Source organism: Chelonoidis abingdonii, chromosome 6 (genome assembly GCF_003597395.2).
Source record: "Chelonoidis abingdonii isolate Lonesome George chromosome 6, CheloAbing_2.0, whole genome shotgun sequence".
Classification (NCBI taxonomy): domain Eukaryota; kingdom Metazoa; phylum Chordata; order Testudines; family Testudinidae; genus Chelonoidis; species Chelonoidis abingdonii.
The window spans coordinates 58440884-58465473 of record NC_133774.1 but is presented as its reverse complement, the minus strand read 5'-3'; the positions used below and the strand labels follow the sequence as shown (position 1 = coordinate 58465473).

At 38.5% G+C, this 24590-nt stretch overlaps 1 protein-coding gene and 1 long non-coding RNA gene across 23 annotated transcripts in view; one reads left to right on the top strand and one right to left on the bottom strand.

The window, feature by feature from the left end:
• The window catches only part of MEF2C (myocyte enhancer factor 2C), a 162399-nt gene that overhangs the window by 85149 nt on the left and 52660 nt on the right, over positions 1-24590 (top strand). For all 22 annotated transcript variants that reach the window (XM_075067063.1, XM_032784914.2, XM_032784911.2 and 19 more), the window contains one exon: positions 1842-2045. In XM_075067063.1, coding sequence (XP_074923164.1) covers positions 1842-2045 — 204 coding nt within the window. The remainder of the gene's footprint in view (positions 1-1841; positions 2046-24590) is intronic.
• LOC142046981 (uncharacterized) overlaps positions 1-24590 on the bottom strand; it is a 318894-nt gene that overhangs the window by 264549 nt on the left and 29755 nt on the right. The window lies entirely within an intron of this gene.

Here is a 24590-nt window from a genome sequence, read left to right as displayed (position 1 = left end):
GAGGATTCTCTGCACCTTGAAGTCTTTAAACCATGATTTGAGGACTTCAGTAGCTCAGACATAGGTTAGGGGTTTGATATGGGAGTGGGTGGGTTAGATTCTATGGCTTGCATTGTGCGGGAGGTCAGAGTAGACAATCATAATGGTCCCTTCTGACCTTAAAGTCTGTAATTCTATTATCCATGTTTTCTACAGGCAGATAAAGTGTTTAAAAGGCATTTGAAAGGCTGATCAGTTTTTCAATGTTAAGATGAGTTTTTGACTGTGTATTTGGTCAGTCATGCCAAATAGCAAAAGCCAGCTGGACCTTACCCATTTAGATATGTCTTAATATCAGCTCGTGACAAAAATATAGACTCAAGTCTAGTGCTATGCAAACTTTTTTTAAATGCTCGAATAATCAGATTTAATACTAATCTATCTGTTGTTAATAGATTTTATAAAGGTGTTACAATGATTGAGACAGCAATAAAAGTGACTTCATTCATGATACATTGTGGAGAATAAATGTACAGAGGATTGGCATACAGCCACATCTCTTTGAGATAGACTAGCTGGTAGGGATTAGAAGGTACTTAAATGTCACGTTTTCCATGGCATGACCAGCTGGGATTCCAAGGTAGACTGGGGTTGCAGTTAGCATTAGCTTGCATTAGGAGTCTAACAAGATAAAACAACGGCCTTATGAACCATGCACAATGGAATCTTTTTTGCCTCAGTGATGAACCATGTGCATAGGTACTTTTACTGATAGTATTAAAGAATTGGTAGCACTGAGTATCAGATTAAGCAAGTCTACACTACCTGGTTAGTGCTTGTCCTTAAGTGTCAAATACCCTCACTGCATATTTGATTTGACTGATAATTATTTTAGTACCATACATTTATTCACTTTCAAAATCCATCACAGAAAATTACTATAGAGGGAAATAGCTATTAAAAATAAAATATCAATTTATGTGTTTAATGCAAATAGAATACAGGAAGAAAAAGAAACAAGTCAGGTCTTACTATTAGATTAGATTTCTCATGATAAGAAACTCATGTACTACTTTGAGATTAAATAAAATGTGTTGACAGGTATGTATGGATAAGAGCTCACCTCAATAATGCATATATATTACTGGCTAGTCAGTACTTATATAACTTGTTCTTCACTCCCGATTTATATTCTTCATTGTACTGACACTTGAGAACTTTAAAGTGAAACAAAAAGGATTTTTTAATATATTTGGTAATTTTTCAAAACTGTTACAGATCTGTGCATCTCTACATCAAATATTTTTTGATTAATTAAATGTGATAGAACTTTTCTTACTGGTAGACAAATTGGGGGGAGGGAATTTAACTGGAATTAATATCTGTTAAATAAGAATAGGCTGAATCTTTTGTTAAAAGTTTTCTAGAACGGAGGTGTGATGTTTAAAATGTTGTGGGGGGTGGGAGGCAAAGACATCTATTATGCAGAATAAACATTATAGCTTAGGTGTGGGCAAAAGATTAAGTGTACTGAATTAAAATATTTTGGGAAGAATCCAGTCCTAATGTTTTAAACTGGTTAATGAGACAGGAAAAATTCACAGCTCAACTAATGAGAATGCCCCCATATTTTTTTATTTTCTGTAGCTTGAGTTGTGCATTGAGGATTATATGCATTTCCCTTTACTTAGCACTCAGATATTTATATCCTGTATTGGAACTATGTTTCGATTTATTTGCTTTCTGGATGAACTTATTCAAGCTCAAAGACTATAGCAATTGCAAGTTATAATTTCGTAAAAGAAAAGGGACTTTAAAAAGAGACTTAGGGATTTTTGACAGACCAGTTTTCCTTTTTCCAGGTGACATTTACAAAGAGGAAATTTGGGTTAATGAAGAAGGCTTATGAGCTGAGTGTTCTATGTGACTGTGAGATTGCTCTAATCATCTTCAACAGCACCAACAAACTGTTCCAGTATGCCAGCACTGATATGGACAAAGTGTTGCTGAAATATACAGAGTACAATGAGCCACATGAGAGTCGAACGAATTCAGATATTGTTGAGGTAAGAATTTATGTCCTGTGAGGGCTAATTTTTGTCAATGCTCATCTAAGACATCTGATCTTGATGAATGATTTCTGAAGTTGTGTAGTTTATTTTTAAGAATATCGTCATTTAAAAGAATTCAAGGAAAATTGACTTAAAAGTTATATAACAAATGTTTGCACTTTCTCTGCCACTCAAAAATGGTTGAACATTGGAAAAAAATCCAACTTTGCTTAGAATGCTTTTACCAAATATGTAAAATTAGAACATGAAAACAACATTTATCAGAATGTTATTGACACCTTATAACATTATTATAGCAATATTATTTAATGTAGACTGTTAAATGTAGTAGTCTGTATTTTAACTGTTCAAGAATATCAATTCAAACTTAAAACATTCATTTTCAGCATCCATTAATTCCATTACTATCATAGCAAGTTAAACATAGTTTAAGACTCAAACCAAAGTAATTGTGACTTTTATGGATTTTGTTAATATAATAAAACAGAGTAAAATTTCCAAAAGTGCCTAAGTGACTTAGGGACCTACAGGTAACATTTTCAAAAGCACTTCAGTGACTAGGCACTTAAGTCACTGAGGTGCTTTAGAAAAGTTTACCCTTAAACTCTTAAATCACTTAGATGCTTTTCCAAATGAGACTTAGATGCTCCTGAAAATGTTGTCCTTGATGTACGCTAGTCAAGAATTTTGAGCGCTGCAATAGAAGAGATTAAATTTAATGTGTACATTTTAGATACTTTTGATGAAGAAATAGTTTATGAGCCTATAGAGTGTATTATACTTGCTGCTAGAGGTTCACAATGCAGTCACATGAAACTATATTAACAAATATTGTAACCAAGAATATAACCCTTTTTGCAATCTAGTTTCATGTTGATGTACAGGGCTCTACTGTTTAGCTACCTCCCAGATCCACCTGCACATCTCCTTGCCTCCATTAGGAAGGAGAGTGAGTTCTCACCAAAGGGTGCACCGTGGGTGCTGGAATCCATGTGAGGTGGGACCATGAAGGGCATGGGATGAATAACATTCCCCCCACCTCTCCAAGCCCCCATTGAAGCCTCTACATAGATGGCCAAAATCTCCTGCTGGTCTCTGGGGATTCAGCCCTGGGACTGGTGGCCAGTCCCATGTGCCGTTCTGCAAGAGACAAACCCTGACCCCCAAATTATCCTCCTTCCTCTCCTGACAGAACAAAAAGGGTGCATTCTTAGGGAGGAAAACCTTTTTGTGATATTTTCCCTTTAAGCTCCCTCTTTCAGGTTTTCCTATGGAAATGGGTGATTAGGCCAGTAGGCTGGGATTTAGCTGAGTAATATGCTGTACTTCACAATGAGTGTATGTGTCCTTTGATCAAGAAACTTCAATGTAAAAATGAAATTTAAGCTATGCTTATGTTGCTGTAACTTTAAGGGGTAGATTTTCAAAGGGAATGATATGCACACCTGCAAAATCCTATTTATTTATTTATTTATTTATTTATTTATTTATTTATTGCATTAAAAAAATTGTCTGATTTACTCACATGATGGCCAGTTTGCATTCGAATGTGTAATTCTGTGGGACACACAAACTTCTGTGGATAACCCAATTGTTTTCAACCCTTAGAAAATTTAGCCAAAAAATGGGTAAATATAATTATAAGTATTTAACTAGAATGAAGTTAGCAATAAAGAGAACAAGCCAGATAAAGTGCCTTTCATTATGTATCTTCCCATATGGATTGGCTGTGATAGTAGTTTAATCAGTGGGCAGTTTGAGTGATATCGTTTCTAGCATTGAGAAGTGCTTAGGCCTCTCCAGTGACAGTATTGTTACAAGGTCGGAAGAAATAGTTAAGCATCATGTTCATGTTGAAAAAGATTTCGTATATTACCAAAAAAAATCTGTGCAAGTATGTCTTTACTTGATCATTAACTTTCCTGTTACCAGTACAATGGGGCAAAAAACCCACAAAAGAGCAGACAGATGGCTTTGCATTCAATGTAGTTTTGATATATGTTAAGGTACAGAATACAAAACTGCCACATTTTAAATATTTAAATTGATCATTTAAAATTTTACTGTATTATGAGTATTTCCTTGTGGGGAGTCCGCTGCATTTGGCTGCATGACATCTAGACTTCATATAGCTTTTAATTTTGTTCTTCCTAGGCAATCAAAAGCAGCCTAAGGATTGAATGGTATTATTAAGTTTGTTCATTTTCACCTTAATGATTGTTCAATAACTATACTTCAGCAAAAGTACAGAGCATAGCTCTGCTTGCAGCTTTCTACAGAGCTAGAGAAGAAAATATTTTAAAGTAACATTGTTTTTCAAATACATGCAAGGTAACGTAACATTCTCTGTAATTAATTTAGAATCCCAATTTCTCTTCACATGATGCATAGTAATGTCTGTTTAGTTACTTGTTTCAATTCTGCTCTTGGTCATTAGCACATATCACAACTTCTTCAAATGGTATATATACCTATAATTCAAAAAATATGTAAATAAGAACATTAGTATGGCCATACTTGTTCAGACCAATGCTTTGTCTAGCCGAGCATCATGTCTTCTAACAGTGGCCAGTGCCAGGTGCTTCAGAGGGAACAAACAGAACATGGCAATTATCAAGTGATCCATCCACTGTCGTCCAGACTCAGCTTCTAGAAATCAGAGGTTTAGGGACACCCGGAGCAGGGGGCTGCATCCCTAATTATTTTGGCTAATAGCCATTGGTGGACGTATCCTCTGGGAATTTATCTAGTTCTCTTTTGAACCTCGTTATAATTTTAATTCTTTTAGTATTTTCAAATGAAATTACTGCTGTTCAGATTTATGCCTAAATTATTTTTATATAGCTCTGATTAAAGTTGTTAGTTTTATTATCAGCCATTTTAAATGCATTTTACGGGAATTAATTATGTCTAGTATTTATGAAGATACCACTCTTCAGATAACAATTTATTATTTGAAGTAACAGAAGGCACACGACTTTGCATTTCTAATAAGTGTAATGCTGTTTTTCAAGGAAGAAATGACTTGGAATGAAGTTAATGGGTGTTCTAATAGTTGGCAATGTTATTGCAAATCACACTAAGCTATCTCAGTGCTGCCCAACTTGTACATATAGAATTCAGAGTACAGCCATGACACGAAGTAGATTAGATTAAGAAAATTTATAAATGTTTTAAACCCAGTTATGTTTGTCTTTTTTTCAGACTTTCTAATTTATCATATTAAAAACAATTATTCTTATAATGTTCTTTATACATAACAATCACAGTCCCATATGATACCTATCTCTGAAATTGCCTGTACAACTTCATTTCACTCAGTACGCAACAGATCCAATGTTACCTTAGTTATAAAAATGTATTCTGAAACACAAGAGTGAGAGTTCAGAATTCTTCAAGTTTGTAAAAATTATCTGATAATTGGGTTGGTTTCAGGCATTACAGTGTAAATTTCCTCTTACCACCTACTATTAACCTAAACTCTAACATGGAGGTATATCACTTTTGAGAGAGAAAAGTGTATTCACCCTCCATGTTTGCTCATGTTTGGATCTCTTCTAAGCAGTGAATGATAACTATTCCAAATCCTGTTGAATTATGTGTGGCAGTTTTGTGATGTGTATTGGTTCTGCAAATAAAGGTTCACTTTGAGACCTCAGTTTGGAGTTGAACTGTGTTCCTAAAACTGAAGCCTCAGTGTCTTTAACCACTAAACCACCCATCCCACATCTTTCATTAAACCTTATTTCTGTTAATAACACACATGAGTTATTGGGATATGACAATTTATTTTAAGGAATAGTATGAGCTATGTAAGATTTGGTTCTCGCTAAACCTTTTGGTTTTGATGGCAAAGATGAACTTCTGCATTATGTAAACTTCCTAATGCTGGATGATAGGTACCAAAAACAATACACTTTCTATAGGTGTTGGTCTAAAAATAGAATTATCTTGTGTGACAGAAAATTTTAGATTACTGGAAGTCTTGTTATTCTTTACTTTAAAGTGGGATAACACTTTCTCAGACTAAAAACTCCTTTTGCGTTTACTACACATTTTTGTTTAATCTATAAAATAACATTGTTACAACTATGGTTTTCACTCCATCTTTAGTCATATACAAAATACCTCAGATTCCCCATTTCTTTAATTGAATGGGATCTATAACAGGTATCTCTTACTTAACATGCACAAAATCATAGTCCTCCAGTTTTGGTTACTGAGGTCATAAATGGCTGTATTGGTATTTCTGCTTGGGGATGAGGAAAAAATGGGATTAAGATAAAAGTGGGGTGGGATGATTTACTTAAGTGAGCAAATTACACTTTTCTACAGTAGAACAGAGATCTCAATGTTTGTTCAAAATCATGGTTCTCCTCATTTGTATAAGTTTTACATAGTTGTAACATCACTGTCTTCAGTGGAGTTTCTCTTGCTGTACACCAGTCTGAGTGAGAGGAAAATCAGGCCCATGACTTGTGAATTTAGCTGCTTATGTACACTAGCTCTGGGCTCCATTTGCTGCCTATGTCCCTAAAAAGTAAGTGGGTCATATGTCATAAATAAAGGATGCATGCACCTCATAAAGATACCTCTAATGAACTAATCTTTACACACCTTGAAAACTTGGCCTCAGTTAAAATAGTTTAGTCTGTTAGTATATATATCTGATTAAAATGCATGGAAAACACCAGTTTTGATTATTTTGACACACAAAGTCAATGGACCTTAATTTGTTAGACATAATACACATATTACAGTTATAATAGGGAAATCTAGTCTGCAACTGCCAATTGTACCAAACCTTAAGGTCTATGATTGCTACAGAGCCATGCCTAAACAGCCGTTTGTCTGCAAGAAGAACTGATCTTTTTTGCCTCTTTTTTGTGCCTGATCCTGCTTTTCCCTATGGTTTACTCTGTTCCTCATATCAGAGACCACTTTCCAACATTACCTCCAGGTTTTGGGCTAATAGACGTGCCTCTGTTACCCAGCCTTATGAGCATCACATAGCTTTCCCTCCCACATCACCCCCTTTTTACTTTTACCACAACTGCAATACTTGCCTACTGCCACCTGAACAAGGGAGAAGGTGAGCAACACTTCACCATTGATAAGGAAGCATGTATGAAGGACTGCTCCATGACACACAGCTATTTATTATCCTCTGTTTGCTCTAATTTATCCAGTTTAGTGCATTTGTTCTCCATTCTCCATTTGGGCAGAACTCATTGACTTGAAGTGGAAATCTTGCCTGAGTAAAGGATACAAGTCCTAGCACATTCAGCTCAGCCAATAGTGCCAAAGCACAGTGTCATTCCTCCAGGAGACTGGAAAGGCCATTGTCCTTTGTTTGTATGGGGACTATTTTTAGAGTTATCTTGGCTGCAAACATAATTACAATCATAAGTGTATTACAGAAATCCACTGTGTTTGTTTAGCTAAGCCATTAGGCTTTTTGCAGATTTAAAGTGAAGTCTCCTGCCTGCCTTCCCCCATGCCATTACAGCCTCAGCTACTGTCTCATCTTCATCAGGTCTCTCATGAATCCAAGCCCTGTTCTTTTTCAGTCTCTCAACCTCCTAGTTCCCTCTCTCTGATTCCCACTCTGTCCCTATGCACATAAATCACTCTTTCTCCCAGCCCGCCAGTTCATCACTCAGCTCTTTTGTGATCTCCAGTCCATCAATCTCTCTGACCCTTTGCTGCCCATACTCCCCACTTTCTCAAGCTGACCTCCACCTCTCTGTTGATTCCATGGTCACTACCTTTAACTCAAATTCTCCTGCTCAGTTCCTCTTTCAGATTCGTCCCACTGACTCTCTGTTCTGGCTCCACACTTCTCCACCTCTTCTCTTCCTCATACCACTGAGCACTTGTGGAGAAAAAACAGAATTCCTCTACTATAATTTGTTTTCTGTTCATTCAACTTTGCCATATTCTTTATAAAAGCAGATCTGCTTCTCCACACTAATTATCCAGCTGTTCTTCTCTAAACTTCTATCTCACACACATACACTCACCTGTCCACGATCTTAGCATTTTTTAAAACAGTTTTGATGTTATCTAGCAAGAACATCTTTTCCCTACTCCCAGCATCTTTCTTTCCTCACAGTCTCATAACTTTGAACTGTCTCTCCTGCTATCGACTCCCGACACTTTGACTTTCTCTCTTCCTAACTCCTCTCCTTCCCTCTTTTTTCTAAATCTTTGTTACACACTCTGGCCCCTGCTTCTTTCATTCAACCTTCAAACATACGTTGGTAGCCCCCATCTCCGAAAAATCTCTCCTTTAACCTCACTTGCCTGCCTCATTACCACACTGGCTCCCTCCTACCCTTCACCTCAAGGTTTCTCAAGCATGCCATCTCCTCCCACCCATATTTCCTCTTTCCCTGTTCTCTTAATGGATTATGGCCACTATTTCTACAGCAGACAAAAGCACGATAGACACTTCACTGGATAAGTAAAAGACAAGTCCCTGCCCAGAGAACTTACACGAGTGAGGCAATGAAGAAAAACATTAGGGTAAAAGATAAAGAAAGGAAGGATTACAATGATAAAGTCACATGGTTACCCAAGTAAGACACATCTGAATTCTCTGCAAACTCATTTCCATTTCACGACACTTAAACCACCCTTACTAAAGGCCATCTCCTGACCAGTTCTAAGGGTCTCTTCAGCTTGACCTCCTTCATAGTCCCTCATGTCCAATCTTATCTTTCTTAATCTGTCTGCCACTTTCAAAACAATTGATAACTTCCTCCTTTTCTGCTGTCTTCCTTCCTCGGGGGGTTTTCTCGTCCTGTTCTCTCCTTCTCCTACATTTGCAGCTGCTCCCTTAGTGTCACTCTCAGTGACCTTCTCCTCCCATCGCTGTTGATGCCCCTTTGTCCTCACTCCCCTCCTCTTTATCTCTGGATAACCTTACTCTCATGGCAATATAAGTGACATCATCAAGAGGTAGCTTCATTCAGAGTTCATTATAGCAGGAAGATTGCGATATTCATTGGCTTTTGAGGGTAGAGGGGCATTGTTGCAGAATGGCCAGTGGAAGAGATGATCATTCTATTTTGAAAGCATAAATCACAATTTCAAAAAGCTACACACACTTTACTTACAAGATCTTTTTTAAAAAGTGAATCAAAACTTTGCATGGTTTTTAAAATGTGTTTTGCCCAGAGCCCTGTGGGCTTGTGGCATTGGACAGGGGCAATAAAGTGAGCATAACCAGAGATAGATGTGTGCCAACTGCAGCAGCATTTTCCTCTTGATCAGTGAGAGCTGAGATTGTGAACACATAGAGCTCTTCTTGCAGCCTTCATGTCTGGTGTATTTTACAACACACAGAGCCCTGGTTATATGATACAATGTTAAAATTGTAGGATGAAAGATAATTTCTGAAAGGGAAGAAATTCATAGTAATACGAGGCTTTATAAATGGCAGACTTGGTGCAAAAAAAAAAAAGCGCACTTTGTTCAGCTAAAGCGAATGAGCCCAAATTTTGTATAAGAAAAATATGCAACAAGTGATAGTCCATAATATACAATATTTGCTTAAGTATAAGAGGACTAGCTACAGTTGAAAGTCTAATTGACTTTTAATAGAACCAGCAACATAGTGTAGTGAAATGCTACTAAATCTGCTGTGGGATAATGCAGGGACTTGAGAATTAAGTTTTAGTGTGGCTTCAATGCATTGAAAAGCTGGAGATGATTAGGCTCGCGTTCAGGTGACAAAACCTGTACGCATGTGACAAGCTGTATGGGCAATATATTGTGTCACAGAGAAATGCCACAACTCCATTTTCCTAATTGACTTATTACATATTACCCCATCAAATCTTAAAGATGTGCAGTTGGTCCTTTAGCACACCTAAGATTAGTCACCTGGCAAATGAGCTTAAGGGGAAAAAATCGCCCCTGTCAATTATTTCTAAAGGTCACAGAGCTAATGACTAGCTGGGAGGTTAATTAGATTTTGAAAGCCTCTTGATATCATTTAAGACTCTGATCTGTATATTTGTTATAAATAAGCCCCATAACTATTTAAATCGACTGTTTTCAGAAAAGAAACAGGACAACTGTTGTAGCATATGTAATAAGAGTATTTTCTTCTCTTGACATCGTAACAGAATATTGTATCCAAACAAACTGGGAAATCTAAGTTGGGTCAGATTCAGAGCTGGCGTAAATCATCATAGCACCATTGGAATCAGTGAAGCACCCAGCTGAGGATCTGGCCCATTAAATATAGAGTAGGCTTGTTAGACAACAAAAAGAGTCAAAGTGGTCTAAGGAAGCAATGCTTTAATGAAAAGAGCATTGGCTTGGGACTTATGAAACCTGAGTTCTGTTTCCAGCTTTGTAGACAGAGTTGTGGGTGACCTCGGACAAGTTACTTAACTTTCCTGAGCCTCAGTTTCTTCATCTGTAAAATGGAGACAGTGAGACTGACTTCCTTTGTGAAATGGTTTGAGATCTAGGCATGAAAAAGTGTTATTTATACACGTAGTAGTATGAATGATCCACATTTAGTAGTTTCTGCAGGAAAACACTGCCTTTAGATGCACGTGACTCACACTGAGTTCAATAGCTACACTGTGTGCATATCTGAGGACAGAATTTGGCCAAGGTACTTTGTTATTATGGTGACTTTAGGAACTTTCTGAATGTTTGGTTCTTGGTTTATGGTTAGTAACTGTGGGCCAGATGCTGGAAACTAGTATTGCCAGCCCTAAGTGTTAAAAAATCATGTCGGTCACCCTCCCACCCCCCCAACCCCCAAATCATTTTAATTCCAATCTTTTTGACCAAATAAGTTAGAAACATATTTTTTAAAATGAAAGATGATATTCTTATATAATCATGAGACTCCAGGAGCTCAGGCTTTAAGAAAAATATTAGCTGTCTCAAGAATCATGATAAAATCGTTAAGAGTTAGCAACATATAGTGATGGATTGACAAGGTTTTTGAAAAGTCTGCCATGATGTCACCAGTATTCAGACATAAATAAATGTACTTCACTTGGACTTCACTTACTTGGCAACATTGATTTCTGCTCCATTCAAAATGGTTGCTGAACTGAAGGATCAAATCCGGTGGATAATGGCCTTCTGTTCCACCTTCCCCTTCCACACGCACAAATGGGATTTTGGCCAGTGAATCTGTCACTGCATGGACACATTAATCAAGTTCTGAAGCTCACCCAGAATCTTCCCCTCTACATTAAACTGTTTAAACTCACTATGAAGATCTCTGAAGCAGGCAAGGGGTATACAGCCAGTCTGTGCCAGGATCTCCACTGTTGCTCTGCAGCCAAATGAAGGCTTTTTAAGATGCTTTGAGACCTGCCACAAGGAACAAAAGTAGCCCAGACTTTGGTCTTATACTTTTTTACTTTGAATATAGTTCAGATTAATCCAATATGGGAAATAATACAGCTAGGGGAAAGTTGCATAATGAGTTGTTTTTCTTAGAAGTGACCAATTATTATGATTTCTCCACAAGTGTTTGGTTTTCATGCAGCACGTTTCATAATCTTCAAGGATCCCAAATGATAGTGAAATACTTCACCTGGTATATTATTTTGCATAAAACAAAAAAAAAGCGAGAGAGAAATGCAAGTGCTATGGATTTGTTAGTGATTCTAAACAGCTTTTTGGTGCAAACTTAGTGCAACATCTGGAAAGTTGTCTTTAGCCTTTTCTTGGAAGCAGATAGTGAGATGCAGATTAATCCAGATCTGTTGACAGAGATCATCGTGTGACAAACAGTGCAAGGCTGACACTAGAAAACACTGTTTAAAACATTTTTAAGAGTTCCCTTTTCCTGAAGGTGTTTTTGGTGGGTCTGAAGCAATGACAGCTGCAAGGCATGGGCCTGATCCTAAGTTGGTGTAAATTGGAGGTGTTTTCTTGACATCAATTGAGCTATGCTGATTTACATCGGCTAAGGATTTGGCCCTATAATTTTGGTGGATCCCCCTTTTATTTTATTTTTGTTATTCCACACTCACTAATTGCTTTCAAAATGTTTGGATGTTGTGTAAAAATGCTACAAGAATAAATGTGAAAAATATATTCGCAATATAAATGTGCTTCAGTCTTGATTCATGATTCTCTTCCTATGTAAAACTGGGCCCTTAAATCTATATTTCAGAGTATTAGTTCTACTTCACAGATGCCTGTTTCTTTCTCCAAAACATGATATATCTGGCTGAGAAGCTGGAAAAATCTTATATGTCTGTGTAACATTCTTATAGCCTAATAGCTCGAGAGTTTTTCTCCCGATCTAGTCACTGGAGAATGTTCTTTGTTTTTGTAGTCACTGTTTCACATAGTAACAGCTTGTTGCATTTTAGTCTGCTTGCCAGAGGGTAGGTTTATTTTTAAATCTCTGAACTCTGAATTTTCTTTATTTTTCCAAGATTGGAAGCAGCTGAAATGCCTGGAGTTACGCGTTGAAGGGCCTGCTTTACAATATGAGAAAGGGAAGTTCCATCTTCTCCCACTTTTGTGTTTTTTCTTTCTTTTTTTTTTCTTTTAATTTTTCCTAACTAGTGTCTCTTAACTGGTAGTTGTCTAAAAATAGAAAACTGCCTAACTAAAAATAGCTTGGCTCTCAGCCTTGCCAAGGAAAATGGAGAGGAATAGGCGTGGAATAGAAGGCTGAGTAATCCAGCTCTATTCATTCAGAGATCCCTTTGAGAATGCAGGGAATGATAAAGTGCCCTCAGAAAACCACAGGCCTGACTTGCTCTCTTCAGACTCCTAGGTGCCAATAAACATTTTAGCCCAAGGATATATTTTTTCTCATAGATCGTAAACACTTTCTTAAAGACAGGACTTTGTTTCACATGAGCTGACTTACTGTCGAAAACAGCTGCCTTTCCGAGGGTCCTTTTTTTTCCTTTCCACAGTGTTTTTAAATATATTTTCAGATGAGCAGTGAGTGTGATGTCCTGTTAAGAAATACCATGAAACTTTACATGTCTAGTAGCCATCAATGAAAAAAAAATTGATATATATCACCAATTGCAGACTTGCTGTGATTGTCCCCTCAAAATTTTGCAGATGTCCCTGAGGAGAGAACATTTCTCCTCTGTGTACAGTAAAAGTAAATGAGTTAGGTAGCCGTTTTATTTAAATAAACAATTAGACTAATTTAAATGATATATCTGTGTATTATTTAGGCCTTTATCTTGAAGTTCTTCACTCATCCAATGCTCACAAATTTTGAGGATTTTTAACTAACTGAAAAATGTATTGAGAGCTTTGGCAAGGGTTTAGAGAAATTCTACTCTATTTTATTCTGTCAAGGTTTTTATAGCATCGCTGCAGGATTAGAGTGCATGAGGCAGCAGTGAACAAATTAGTTATACTGGGAGAGAGGATTTAAGGGAGGGATTGGGGTAGGTAACTTAAAACAGTTGAGAATTTTGTTTTTGTTTTGTTGGTTTGTTTTTTGTTTGTTTTTTAAGGAATCTGAATACCCTGCACAAACACAGTAACAGGGTGTGGAAATGTCAGCACAGTTCACAGGGTTATTTGGGCCTGAGTATTGTTCTGCTCAGTTCCTGTAATGCTGCTGGTGATAAGGCTCTGGAGACAAAGGACCATAATTGATGGAAGGGGACTTAAATCATTGCAAGAAGAATCAAGGTCCTTGTATCTGTGTACATTGACTCTTCTGGTCTCCTTCCTTCTTGTAAAGCATTTTGTCTTCTTGCATGTTGGCCCCCAACTGCTCTTTGTAATGGAGGCAGACCACAAGTGATTCCTTTATGCAGTATACAGGGTATAATTGTGTCTGTGTGGTGTATTAGTAATTACCAAGGCTGAATTCCCATATTGTATCTTTACTGCTAGCATGGAAAAATAGGACACATGACACAGCACAGCCATTTTCAACCTAGATAGTGAGCTACTTATAGCTACATTCCAGAGACAAAGGCTTTTGTGAGCAAACCCATTTTTCATTTTCATCAAGACATCCCTGCTTTGTAAAATGTAGTTATTTACCTGAACTCTTACCCAGAACTATTAATCAGAAGCCTAGAAATACCATACCTTTTGCTAAGTCACAACCGTTCTTAATTCAAACTGCTAAACATCCCCCTTCCTCCCAAGACTTTTTGTTGTATTTAGATCCTGCACGATGCTTTGTGCTCTCAGTCAGTGTGGAGGTGAGTAGTTTGACACTGAGCTCCTTGCATAAGCAGCCTCTTCAGATACTTACACATGACAGTAAAGTTAATGAGTGTGTAAGTCTTTGCAAACACAGGCCCTTCGCCACTACCATATAGTTTTATTAGGTAACCTAACAGATTATTAATTGCTAAATAGTTCTGATATGTGAAATTCACCACTCAGAATTAATTAAGGGCCTCATTCAGTGCCCACTGAAGTCAACAGGGGTCTTTCCATTCAGAAGATTGCGGCTCAAGCTTAAGTGCAGCCATGTCCGTTTTAAGGAGCCATTTCTGCCACCTTTGCACACAGTGAGTAGCACTCTTAGGCCTCAATCCTGCTAATACTTACAAAGTGTGCTTAGCTTCAGGTAGGTGAATAGCCCTATTGGAGTCAGTGGGACGACTCACATGCATAAAATTAAGTGTCTAAGTGTTTGTTTATCGAAGTAAGGCCTTACTCCTCAAGTGTGTGTGATGGTGACAGGACGGGCTCTAAATAGTTTAGAACATGGCTCGCCCTTGCAAGTCTGCACAGGGAAGTAAGGATTTCCACCTCCCTTCCATGGCCATGTCGGGTTGACCACAGTTGCAGTCCCAACTCCTCAGGCAGATGGGTGCTGCATACAAGATTCTTTCCCTGGCAACAATGGGGCAGAGAGTGTGTGTGAAGAGGGCTAGAGAGTAAGTGGAGCCATGGCTTTGCTGTCTACTTATCCTCCACATGGGAGCTACCCCTTCAGGACACATCTACACTGCAATAAAAGACCCACGGCACAGCAGTGGCTGGCCTCAGTCATCTGACTCAGGCTTGTGGGGCTTGGGCAGTGGGGCTGAAATCGCAGTGTAGATGTTCGGGTTTGGGCTCAGGCTGGAGCTCAGGCTCTGGAACCCTGTGAAGGGGTTGGATTTCAGAGCCCAAGCCCTAATGTCTACACTGCAGTTTTTAGCTCTGCAGCCCTAGTCTGGCCACTGGCCTGAATCAGTTGATCTGGGCTCTGAGCTGGGTGCTGCAGAGCAATGTACAAGTTTTTATTAGCAGCAAAGAGTCCTGTGGCACCTTATAGACTAACAGACATTTTGGAGCATGAGCTTTCGTGGGTGAATACCCACATCGTCAGATGCATCTTTTAAATGCTCAGTCTGGAACACAATGCCTCCCATGTTCCCCTGCACCAATGCACCTTTCCTTGCTCTGGACTGCATGCAGATAACAGTCTCCCCCGAGGCTCTTTCCCACAGTTTTTATGATTGTGGCAAAAGTTCTGCTAAACTTCAAAGTATGCTGACATTTCTTCTTTGTTACAGTAAATAGATTTCAATTAATTATTTATTTCTGTGCTATAAAATGTGCATCCATCCTTTATGTATTATGTAGCTGATATTGATTGGACTCCATTTGCCTCACATTCAGAGAGGCCTCCAGATGCTTATGAAACGGCGTACATAAAACAAAAATGAAACTAATGTAAGTTTATCAAATTTACAGCCATGTAAAACCTCAAACATGTTTGCTTTGTTATGCCACATTTTTAATAATCATAAGCTCAGTGACCAATTGTGAATTAATGTTTGTGGTAAACAATTAACTATAACTGATGTTTATGTATAAAATATTCATTTTTCTTTGAATAAAAAACACCTTTTGTTAAAGGGGGGCGCAGTTGAATCAACATTTGCTAGATGTTCTATTTTAGAGACTCACTCTGATGGGGTCATTTTGTTTTCCATCATTAGTTTCCATATGATTGTTTTTATACATAGTCAGCAATTAATGAAGAAGTAAATATTCTAGTAAAAGAGGTTGCACCATCTTTATTCTAAATGGTTTGTTAATGTCTTTGCACTATAGGGACTGGTGATAAGGGGAAAAATCTTTGAAGTATTGGATATGCTTGCATTAAAAAAAATCTCAAACCCATTTATTTATATCATCCTGTGTGATCTATAGACAACTATAATTACGTTTTATAGTGCACTGTTATAAAAATGTGCATGCACTTTACTTTGGGTTGTTAAAGTATACGTTTATTTCTTTGACATTATAGCACGCAGACTGTTCAAAGGAAGCAAATTATAGAAGAGTCAATACGAGTATTTTAAACAACACACAGCTGCTATAGATTGACTCAAAAGAGATCAAAATCTTGACAGACAAACAATTACTAATGGAGTGTGCTGAGTTTAAAATATGTATCGTTTACTTCAATAGGATTATGGATATAACGTGATAAAACGTAAAAACGCTCAATTTATACTTTATCTGTTGTAATCTAAGGTTTGGTTATTACATAGTTCTTGCATGTTCAAACTGATGTAATAAAATGGGATTTTTATGATTTTGTCTCCAATGGCTATAATAAATATATGCCTTAGCATTTGAATTATATTTTTGCAACATATATGAAAAGAGATTTGCTCTCTAAATTTCCACTTATCCCACATCTATTAATATTAACTTTTGAATAATAATTCTCTCAATTACATAGTCAGACTTAGTGCTTTTCATTGATAGAATTGCAAGCATTTTACAGAGGTAGATAAACGTTATTTTGTAGATGAAGCAAGTGAGGTGATTTAACCAAAGGCAAGTACAGAACCCAGGTTTTATAAACCTAAAAGCCAAGACTTAATCCCCTGGACCACACTGCTCCATTTTAGAGGCTAGTACTTCTTTGCTGACATAAGTCTCTTCCCTTCAGCAAGGGACTTGGGAGGAGGAGAGGGCATACAGCTCTTTATAGCTGTTAGTTGTTAGCTTAAGCTCTTGGGTGTTTGTCAGACAGACTACATGCCAATTTAGGAAAGACAGTCCTTGTTTTTTCAGCAAAGCATTGATTCTTTTCCTATGCTATCTTTCTAAAAATCTCTCCTATTCCAGTGTAGTTCAAAAGAGTTAAAAGGTGTGTTCCTGTTTTTCTCTCTCCAGATGTCTCCATTAATAGCTTTCAAATGTTGGCAGGTATAGGGGGTTCCACCTAATTGGCTTCATTAGCAGAACCCTTGAACTGTCAGGCCCCCTGCAGATAACAAGATTTGACAGCTTTGATTTGAAGTGCATCAGTGGTAAGGAGTTTGCTTTCTGGAAGTAAATCAGGCTGACAGCAGTACCTGTAAAGGATTGGCTACTGGGGCTATGCTAACTTTTGGCACTGTAACTCAAATGGGGGTGTCATAAATAGATAGCTAAGGGTTAATGTTTCTTTTACCTGTAAAGGGTTAACAAAGGGAACCAAACACCTGACCAGAGGACCAATCAGGAAACTGGATTTTTCAAAGTCAGGGACACACACACAGACGTGGATTTCGAATCAGGGGAGGCCCGAAAGTTGTTGGTGATCTTTTTGTTGTCTCTCAGCTATGAGATCTTCTTCTTTATATCTGGATGTCCAACTTGTAATTACAGCACGAGAGAAGAAAATATAGGCTTGTTATGTTGTTTTGGGTGAATTTACATGTGTGTACTTGCTGGAATGTTTCCAAATTGGATATCATTTTTGGAATCAGACGTTTTATTCATATTTGTCTATACAATAGCCCTGTATTGTCATCTGGATACAGAGAATAATTGATGTCTTTTTTTTTCTTTCTTTTTATATATAGCTCTTTTTAAAACCTGTTTGGAGTTTTCTTCTGGTTCAGGAGAAGAAAGCAGGGGGGGGGTAACCCTACCTGCGGTTTAACTCTCTCTCATGCGCCAGGGCGGTAATGAAGTCACGGGGAGAGAGAAATGCGAAAACCTAAAGTTGAAATCTTTTTGTTTCCATTGTATCCTGTTTCGTCTTTGGTGAATAATAGGAGACCATGAGTCTAATGTGTGCAGTAAAGATTCACTGGCGAGATATCCTCTAGGTTAGCCCAGAGAGGGCGCGGAAGAGAGGGGGAAGAGAGATATGGGTTGTTTTCCCTTTGGTGTACAATGGGAAGACCAGAGGGGGCCAAAACCCTGGAATTTTTGGATGGTGGCAGCGAGATCAAAGCTAAGCTGGTAATTAAGAAGGGTTCATGCTAGGCACCCACATTTTGGATGCTAAGGTCCAGATTTGGGAAAGATGCTTATGATAGGGGGTAAGATGCACCTGGCTTTGGACTTTAATGAAACATTACCAACCTCTCTGCCCCTCCCACAGAATTCATTTCCATCCAACAAGTCTAGGATCTGCCCCTCCCCTTCTATTTACAGTCTTCACTTCTCCCCCTCCTGCAGTGGAGATGAGGCAAGTTCTAGTGAAAAGTTCCACTGGGAAATGGGCTGCCTGACTTTCAGTGTGAGGAGGGGCAGCGTTAAATAGTTCTCTGCCCTGCTCCCTGTGAACAGATCCCGGGTTTGCTGCTGCCCTTCCCAAGTAGGAGTAATAGCATGAAGTTGACCAGGTTCTTGACAGTTTATTTGCTGCCTACAGCCTTCTGCATAACCATAGTGAACACAACCAATGTCTTGTTAATTTTAGCCAGTTTCTGCTTAACAAAGTCATGAGCATCAGCAGCACTGGAGCTGTCTTGCTGCAGATTTAGCAAGTCACTATTGCATTGGCCTATGCCCAGCTTGTGTTGAGAATCTGTCCATCTGAGATACTATACGTTGCCATAGTATCATCCAATCTCACAGTCTTTTACATGTATTCATCCTCACAACACACCTGTGCAGTAGAGAATTACTATTATCTACATTTTTAAGAGATGGGGACTGGTGGGAGGGGGGACCCAGAGGTAGAGGCTGGGTTCACTAAAAAATATAGGCATGGTAATGCTGAGCGTTGCCACGCCTAACTTTTAGACACATAGAACATCCGTGGGATTCACAAAGCCTGTGTCAGGCATCTAGGCTCCTTATACAATGAGTGGGGAGAGATAGGCACTTTAGAATGGGATTCACAAAAGCCAGCACCTAGGCAGCTCTTTACCTAAAATAGCCAATGGGAGATGCCAAGGCACGTGATTGCTCAACACCTAAATCCAGGCTCTGGATTCTAAGCTGCAAACCCTCTTGGAGTTAGGCATCTATTGTGTTTTTTCAAGAAGCTGGAAGGGAGAGGTCGTAACTCCCTCCTAACTTTATCCCAGTGATTCAGGTATTTACCTGGGATGTGGAAGTCTCTTTGTTCAAGTCCCTTCTCCAGGGGAGAAGAGGAAAGTGATTGAACAGGGCTCTGCCCCCTCTTACATGAAAACCCTGACCACTGGGCTATGGAATATTCTGGGATGGGTCTCCCTCTGTTGCTTCTGTTGAGGTTTTGCACTGTGGGTTAAATAAGAATCATTGGGCCAGAGAGAGAGAGAGAGAGAGCAAAAATAAGCAAAAGAATGACCCTGTAGACTGGTGAGTAGGACATCCACCTGGGAGACCCAGGATTCAGTCCCACCTATACAATGACTTCTTTAATTAGTTAGCCAGAGTGGAACAGGTTCAACAAGAGAGATTGAGGGTCTACCCTGCCCTCAGTCAGAATCGTCCATAGCCCAGTGGGTACTGTACTTACCTGAGAGATGGTAGAACCTGTTTAAATCCTTTATTGCCAACAGGCAGAGGAGGGACTTGAAGTAGGATCTCCCACATCCTGTGTGAGTGCCCAAAACACTGGGGTGAAAGTTATGAGGGGAGGGAGTTTTGTTCAAGTACCAGCTCAGACACCACAGGAGAGGCAGGTGGAGGAATACCTATCTTCCACCAGTTCATGCGTCACACTGGGGCTGAGAGAAGCAGTAGTGTATACACAGAGGCAGAAACATAGGCAGCAAGGGAACATTTACTGCAAAAACTTAGTACCAAGTGAACTTAGGCACAGACAGGATTCAGCAGCAGTTAAATGGGGATTTTGTGAACCCCAACGGGGCCTGATTCTGGGATTGAGGCACCTAAGTCCTTTTGTGAATATAGTTCTAAGTGACTCGGCCAAGTTCACAAACAAAATCCATAGCGGCTAGAACCCAGGGTGTCTGAGAGCTAGATTAGCCCCCAACCACTGGACCACCTAGCCTTATGGCTTAGAAGCTTATCTTTTTATGCATAAGAGCTAATAACAAACAGATTCTGAGCAGTAGATGGCTCTTGTATACGAAAGCTTCTGGCCAAGAGGATTTTTCAAAATCTAGCCATGAGTTCTTTCTTTTTGCTGACACATCCCCTGAGAGTGGTTGTGACCTAGGTGAGAGCAGAGTGGCAGTAGCAGTATGTCTTCTGAAGGAGTCATGCTGCAGGAGTGGAGTAGTGGGAAGGGGACTGCATTTCTAGGATAACCATATAGCCGGAGAGCTGTACTTACTCCCTCCCCACTTAATGAACGTTTAGTTAAGAATCTTTCAAGTTTCAACTTGCAGTTTCCAGGTATATTGTATGTCTCCTGTGGGATTTTCCATGAGAGTGTATGATCTGGCTCATTGGTTGTAATGGAAGCAGTGCTAGTGAGCAGATGAATGCATGTCATGGTCTAGAGACTTTAATAGCTGTTTAAAGATAAGTTCTATTATGTACTAGAAACATTTGTGTGAAGTGTATTTAATGTACATTACTACATTAACTGAAAAATCTTAATAGGTAATAGGTCTTAAAACAGCTATGAAAGTCTCTGTCTTTTCTCAGCCATCTGCTAAATGAGACCATAGTAAAAGACTGTGGAGCAGATACTCCCCGCAGGTATGTAATGCACACACTGAAATGAATGGGATATACTTGTGTATATCCTGAGGTCAGAACTTGACTCTATCAGCAAACTGGCAAGTTGGTGGCTTAGTATTTCTTTGGTAACTAAAGCGTGGATTCTACAAAGAGACCTCCCATATGAATTCTTTTTAAGGGATTAAATCTTTCATTTGTAACAAATCGTTTTAAAAAAATATTGATTTGTACATTTTACCGCTGGATGAAACAATTATACAATTATAAAAATAAATGGCAGTTTTCCTTTGCATTTGAAAGACACAGCTATTCAGAGGTGTTTGCTGCTTGTCATATCGATAACATCGTTTTTTTAATTCTCTGTAATTTGATCCTCTTGCAAATTCTTCAAAAGAGAAGTCTGTTCTAACATTGATACATTCATTATTTTCATGCAAGACTTCCAAGGAAAACCCAGGTGCTGCAGGAAGTGGTGTTGGTGTCTCAGTGGGTGGCATTTTCACCGCTGAGTCAGTACTGCACCAGTTCCCCAGCACACTGCTACTGGATGTACTGTCTTGCAGATGAAATGCATAACCAAAATGTTGTAGTCATCAAAAATTCCATGGCACTTTTGTTTGCCCCACAGTCTAAGGAAAATTTAATCTCCAGTGATTATAGGCTATCCTACAATTTCAATTATACATCATTTCCTGTCCTGCAAATAGTCAGCTGGTGCTTTCTTACACAGGATTACTTTGATATTTCCACCCCAGAGGTGGCTGCATTTTAATGGATGGGGATGCAATCTCTATACATACAATTCTTAGAAGCATTGTAGAATCCTTTGAAATGATAGGTAATATATACATGCAAAATGCAATTCATAGCATCTATAATTCTTAATGCAAATAAGTTCTCATTGGCAAATGTTCTTTTATGAAATATGTGGTTTGGTTTTTCAGATTTTCCCAGTATTTTTCATATGGAATTGTGTATTAAAAGTTCCAGTTTAGGTCATGAAAAACCAGCAGCTGTCTTTGAATGAAATAGTTAACTTTTCTATGGTCATTTATATTTAGGCCTACAAATTTAAGGTATTATTCAAGTGAAGAGTTAGTAATACAGATGTAATAGACTTTCTGTTATACTTATGTAAATTTGGAGTAACTTCACTAATCTCAATACATTTGCTCCAGATATACCCCTGTAAATAAGATCAGAATCCAGCCTCATGTTTCTCTCTTCTGCTAATTTACACAGGTGAAAATGTTGCGAATGCTGCTCCAGCTTGAGGTTGGAGAAGGATTATAGACTGAGAGACAGAAAAAGAAGGAGAGGGAGAGTAACAATCAGTGTTTATTTTGTAATGGCCTCATATTCCCTAATAAAGCTGAGCTGATTCTGCTGAACAACAGTAATTTTTGCTTTCCATTCTTGCTGTCATTGCAGTAAAACCTAACAAAAATTTCAATAGCCCCTTCTATTTCAAATAGGGCTAACCATGAAGAATTCTCCATACAGCACTCTGCTCCCCATTATAACCACATAACTAGATTAAGTTTACACAAAATCAGGCATTTTCAGTGATTTTTTACTTTGAGACTTTTGACAGGTGCTGTATAACCGTGAGTATTATTTAGAATAAGGTATTATTTAGAAGGCTGAGATGCACTGAGTGCAGGAAGAAGGGCAGTGAGGGGGCAAAGATAATTTAAAGCCACCTTCTTGCCTCCCAGTATTCTGAACCTGGCCAGTAGTTTCCCTGGTCCCTGGTGTAAAGGGCTACGAGCAATCAAGAATAGCCAGAGAGCATAGCTATTCTCCTGGCACACCCACTATGTCTGGGGCTCTGTGGGAGGCCACAGAGAGCCGTTTGCAAGCTCTGTGCCAACTGGGGAGCCAGCTTATGTTGGGGGTATTCCCCAGGAAAATGGAGAGCTGATGCCTTTTAAGCCCACCTTAGGGCAGTAGAGAATTGGAGACTAAGTATTTATCACTACTTTGTTACATTAATTTTTGTCACTGAACTGAAGCACATGAAACATAGATCTATGGGCCAAATTCTGGCTGGACATTGTACATAGGGACATGCCAAAAAAAAGTGAGGGGGGAGAGGTGGGGCAGACTTGGAATGTGGATGTGGAGGTTTTCCTCCCTTATTCTGTTTTCCCCCAAAACTTGCAGAGATGCTCCTCTACAAACCCTGTCACAGTAGCTGTGATGAGCTTTCTAAAGTGAAGGTCTCCAGGTGGACATATTGCTTGCCCTGGTCACTATTCAGTTCTTAACACACAAATGCCCCCTGATTAATCCGTCTCTACCCACTATTCTTGGCACTATATTTTCATAATGGAGATATTTTCATAATGGAGCTGGCTTTGAAAGTGCACTTCATTTTTAGGCAGTGTTTTTAAAATTGTGTTTATTTCACTGAAAAAAATTGGTTACTAACATCTAAAAATTCATTTTGTTTATCCAAGATTAAATTGTCAAAGAATACAAATATAAAAAAAACTGAAATATCATTTACTTTGGCTGTTGTCAGATTGGTAGCAGTTCAATGAAATGCTGTGATCCCAGTTAAAACAATAGCATAATGATAGCAATAAATCTTTACAGCATAGATTTAATTGCTGCATAGCCTGAATATATACATTTCTTATTTAAAGAATATCCATGTTGTATGAAAATATACATTTTGGTTTTTATCTCCCCAATATAGCATACTTTGGAAATAGTAAGTTTGGATCTAGTGCTGTATTAGAGTAACTGTTTGTTTGTTTTGAGAGTGGAGACTTAAAAAAAAGTCTTATCCAATGTGAATCTAGATTTGGACAAAAAATTAAACTGTATTGAGAGCTGATATACTAGAGGAGCATATACACAAAGCGTAACTGTTATATTTTTATACCCTTTACCCAGATAAGAGCTGAAAATCGTGACAATATTACGAGTACAAAAAGCAGACCACTGAAATACACAGAGATTAGCAGCCCCAATCAGCAGAGACACGACAGAAAAAGCCATCTATGGCCATGTTACAGCACAGGCAGTTACGATTGGCTGTTGTCATTTGGCCTTTGCCAAATTAGACAACAGGTGCAGAGTCGCTGACAGGTGTGGATATCTAGGATGAGTAAAATTGCTGATGGCTAGTGATGTAGCCTCGTGTCAGACTGTAAACTGCTGAGCTCTGACAGAAAGAGAAGCCAACTCGCATGTCTTCAGATCACTTGATGTGCTCTCAGTCTCCCTCCCTCCCTCCCACATTCTCTCTCTCCAGTTTCAGTGGCCCCAGATGAATTCCTGGGTGACTAAACTCAGACCCTAGCAGAACCCAAGGTTGTTGTGATCTGTGTGTTCTGTCAAAGCCTGGGAAATGTGATTTTGTCAATTGAGAGTTAGTGTAAGAATTCTGAGCCAATTGCCTGGTAAAAAATTTTTACAACCTTTTATTGTGTGGCAAGAGCTCAGCTTGAAAGCTCAAATTAAGCTTGAAGGATAAGGAAATATGTTCCTTAAGATCAGAGGAATAATTCAGATTTAAAATTTATATAAAAATAATTTACAAATACAATAATTGAGAAGAGAAACATTTTGGATGAAATAAACATGAACTTTTGTTTATGCATAGTGTACATGGACATGATTTAGCAGAAATAATATAAAAGTTTATGACAATCTCCTCATGTGGTCTGTTTTTGTTTGCTTGTTGGATAAGCCAGAAAAATACATGGTTGAGTTTTGTTA